General features: G+C 49.2%; 1 protein-coding gene across 1 annotated transcript; it reads left to right on the top strand.

The window, feature by feature from the left end:
• Positions 1-680: 680 nt before the first annotated feature.
• Positions 681-1,499, top strand: LOC309806767 (proline-rich protein 23C-like; the record flags this gene model as incomplete). The annotated part of the gene is made up of 1 exon (XM_082625734.1): positions 681-1,499. The coding sequence occupies exon 1, from the start codon at positions 717-719 to the stop codon at positions 1,497-1,499; it is 783 nt and encodes a 260-aa protein (XP_082481860.1). The 5' UTR covers positions 681-716.
• Between the last annotated feature and the right edge of the window lie 1,568 nt (positions 1,500-3,067).

The following is a 3,067-nucleotide window of genomic DNA, read 5'->3' as shown; positions in this document are numbered from 1 at the left end:
TTTTACTATTAAGACAGAACTTTACCTAAACATATATGAGTATTTTCCATTTACTTCTGAAATGATAGGCCAAGCATTAAAGGAATTTCATGGAACATTTAGATAGGTCCGTTTTATGTTGCCAAGGGGGTGGTCTATTTGAGTGGTTTTTTTCTCTAGAATGCCTGAAATCAAAGGAAAATATTAACCTTAAAGGTGATTAATATTTAAAGTTCCATTTTCGGTGTATCTTTTTTTCTCTAAAAATGAAGGACACGAGTATTCTGGCCCCTGTAGGACTTTAACAGTGGCTTTCTACCAACCACAGCCCCGGCTATTGGGCAGCACAGATACCGCGAGGTCTACGGGGCGGAGCCTTGGAGGGGGCGGAGCTTAGCGTGACATTTTGCGGCTAGGATTCCACTGGCTTCACCTGCAACATCTTTCGCTGTCTGTTGCGTAGACGAATCGGCGTGACGAGCTGAAGATTCGAAGGCGCCAGGCCCAGCCCCGCGCCAGACGCCGTTCCCCTAGAAACCTGAACTGCAGGACCAACTGCAGGAGGCAGCCCCGGAGCTCCGAGGACTCGTCCCGTACCGCGCCGTCCTGCCGTCCCCGCATCGCGCCGCCCCGCCCCGGCTTGCCTCAGCCGTCGTCGAAACCCGTCACAGCGTGCAGGATCGAGCGCCTCCTCGCCCTCTGCCAGGCCCCGGGGGCGCCGTCCGTCGGTCGAGGTCATGGGCAGCCGGTCCCGCAGCCCCAGTGCCTACCCTGCGGACTGGTGGGGACCGCAGACCGAAGGACCCGGCCCCGCCAAGCGCCGCCGAACGGAGGAGCCCGAGGGCCCCGAGTCCGAGTCCGAGGCGGCGCCCAGCCTGGACAACCTGACGGGACCTCCGGCCGCGGACGCGCTCACTTCCGTAGTGGTCCTGCCCGCCGGCTGTGCCCTGCACCTGCCCCTAGATGACGTCGACGTGCTGCTGGAGCCCGAGCCCACGTCCGTGCTGCAAGTGTCTCTCGGAGATCACATCCTCATGCTGGTCCCCGAGGCCCTCCTGGGCTGGGGCGTGGAAGGCCCGTGGGGACAGGGCCTGCAACGGGCCGCTTTCCTGAGCGCTCCAGGGGAGTACATGGCCCTGGAGCCGGGATTCTTCTGCGCAGCTGTCCCAGAGATCGCCCGCCAAGAAGAGGTCAACAGGGAGGAAGCAGATGCCGAGCTCCTGCCGCCTGGGATGGAGGCTGAAGCCGGCTCCGTCGCTGAGCTCCGCAGCATCACCGCAAGGGTGTCGGGACCCAGCGCGCAGGGCTTTGTCCCAGAGCCCTGTCCTTGGGCGCCCAATCCTAGTCCAGAGAAAGGCTCTCCTCACCACGACGACAACCTGGACATGCACCTTCTGGAGCCCTTTCCGGACTCACCACTCCAACCTCTACCCCCCTCTCCTATTCCGGCTCCTCACGAGCGCCCCCAACGCCCTTATGGTCCTAAGCGCAAGGCCCAGAGATGTCTGTTCCCCGAATGAACTCCACCCCGGTACACACACACACTGGAGGCCCAATGCATTTCCCGGCGTCTTTTACACTGAATGTCCTACAGCCTGGAAATTAAGCATCTCGTGGGCCAACAACTCCTTTTTCCCTCCAGACTGGCTATAGTAGCAGGAGAAGTTATGTCAGGAAAAGAAAGCAGACTCTAGACCTCAGCTTTGAAATGGAAAATCTGCCCAGGGATACCGGACAATGTGTGTTCAGACGTCGGGACTTCTTTAAACATCATTCTCAGGCCTATCCATTCCCGCTCGTTTGCATCAGTTATTTTCTCTCAAATCCTACTCTCTCCAGCACCATACCCTATTGCTACCCTATTTCTCCCCAAACCAATAAATAACTGGATTTCTCATGTTATATGTTTTCCCATGAATTTATAAAGATTTTTAGCCATGGCTTTTCTCTTTCTTGGTGTTTTGAGCTGCTCTCCTGGAAAGCTGCAAAATAGTATGATGGTTACTATACATAATTGTATGATGTTTGTTCATAGCTTCCTCTTGACCTGAGGAAGTTCTCTTCCAGTCAAGTTCACTTTTCATTATGAATAAATGCTGGATTTTATCAGATGTTTTCATCATGTATTAGGATACACATTTCCTTTTTGAATCTGTTCCTCTGGTTATTTTGACTCAGAGACTGATGTAAAATGTTTGCATTCCTGCTATTCCACATTATCCATACCTTCTAAATTCTACCCCGAGTTTTTTCTTTTGTAAATCAAACCTCTAACTTTTAAAACATTAATTTAGGGGCCTCCCTGGTGGCGCAGTGGTTAAGAATCTGCCGGATAATGCAGGGGACACGGGTTCGAGCCCTGGTCCGGGAAGATCCCACATGCCGTGGAGCAACTAAGCCCATGAGCCACAGCTGAAGCCCGCGCACCTACAGCCCATGCTTCGCCACCAGAGAAGCCACTGCAGTGAGAAGCCCGTGCACCTCAACGAAGAGTAGCCCCCGCTCACCGCAACCAGAGAAAGCCCGTGCTCAGCAGCAAAGACCCAATGCAGCCAAAAATAAATAAATTAAAAAATTTAAAAATAAAACATTAATTAATTACCATATTTGTTTCACATTTTTATAAAAGAAATAAAATCTACAGGTAAAGCTGAAAACAAGATGGTTTCAGTTTTTTTAAACATCAATACTATTTATATTCACCAACATGCTTTAACCATTTCCTCTCTACCTTTTTATTCTTATATTCCACTCTCAAAGTCTAGCCTCAATTTTCTTCTTGCTGAAGAATATACTTTAATAGTTCTTTCCACTATACCCTATGTGTAGTAAATTATCTTGGTTTTGTAAATCTCAACATGTTTTGTGTAGTACACTCTCATAGTCTTGTATATCTGAAAATTTTTATTATATATTCATTCCTAATTCTAAAGTGTTATTTAAGTACTTTAAAGACATTACTCCATTGTTCTGCCATTTTTTATTGTTTTTGCAGGCAAGAGGTCTCTGCCAATCAAGTTGTTATTCCTTTTATATTTGATTCAGCTGTTCATTAGCACATTTTTTAATTTAATTTAATTTTTTAATT

This window comes from Mesoplodon mirus, assembly GCF_964341445.2.
Source record: "Mesoplodon mirus genome assembly, chromosome: 6".
Lineage (NCBI taxonomy): Eukaryota > Metazoa > Chordata > Mammalia > Artiodactyla > Ziphiidae > Mesoplodon > Mesoplodon mirus.
Note: the sequence above shows the minus strand (reverse complement) of the source record. Positions and strands in the feature narration are given on the sequence as shown.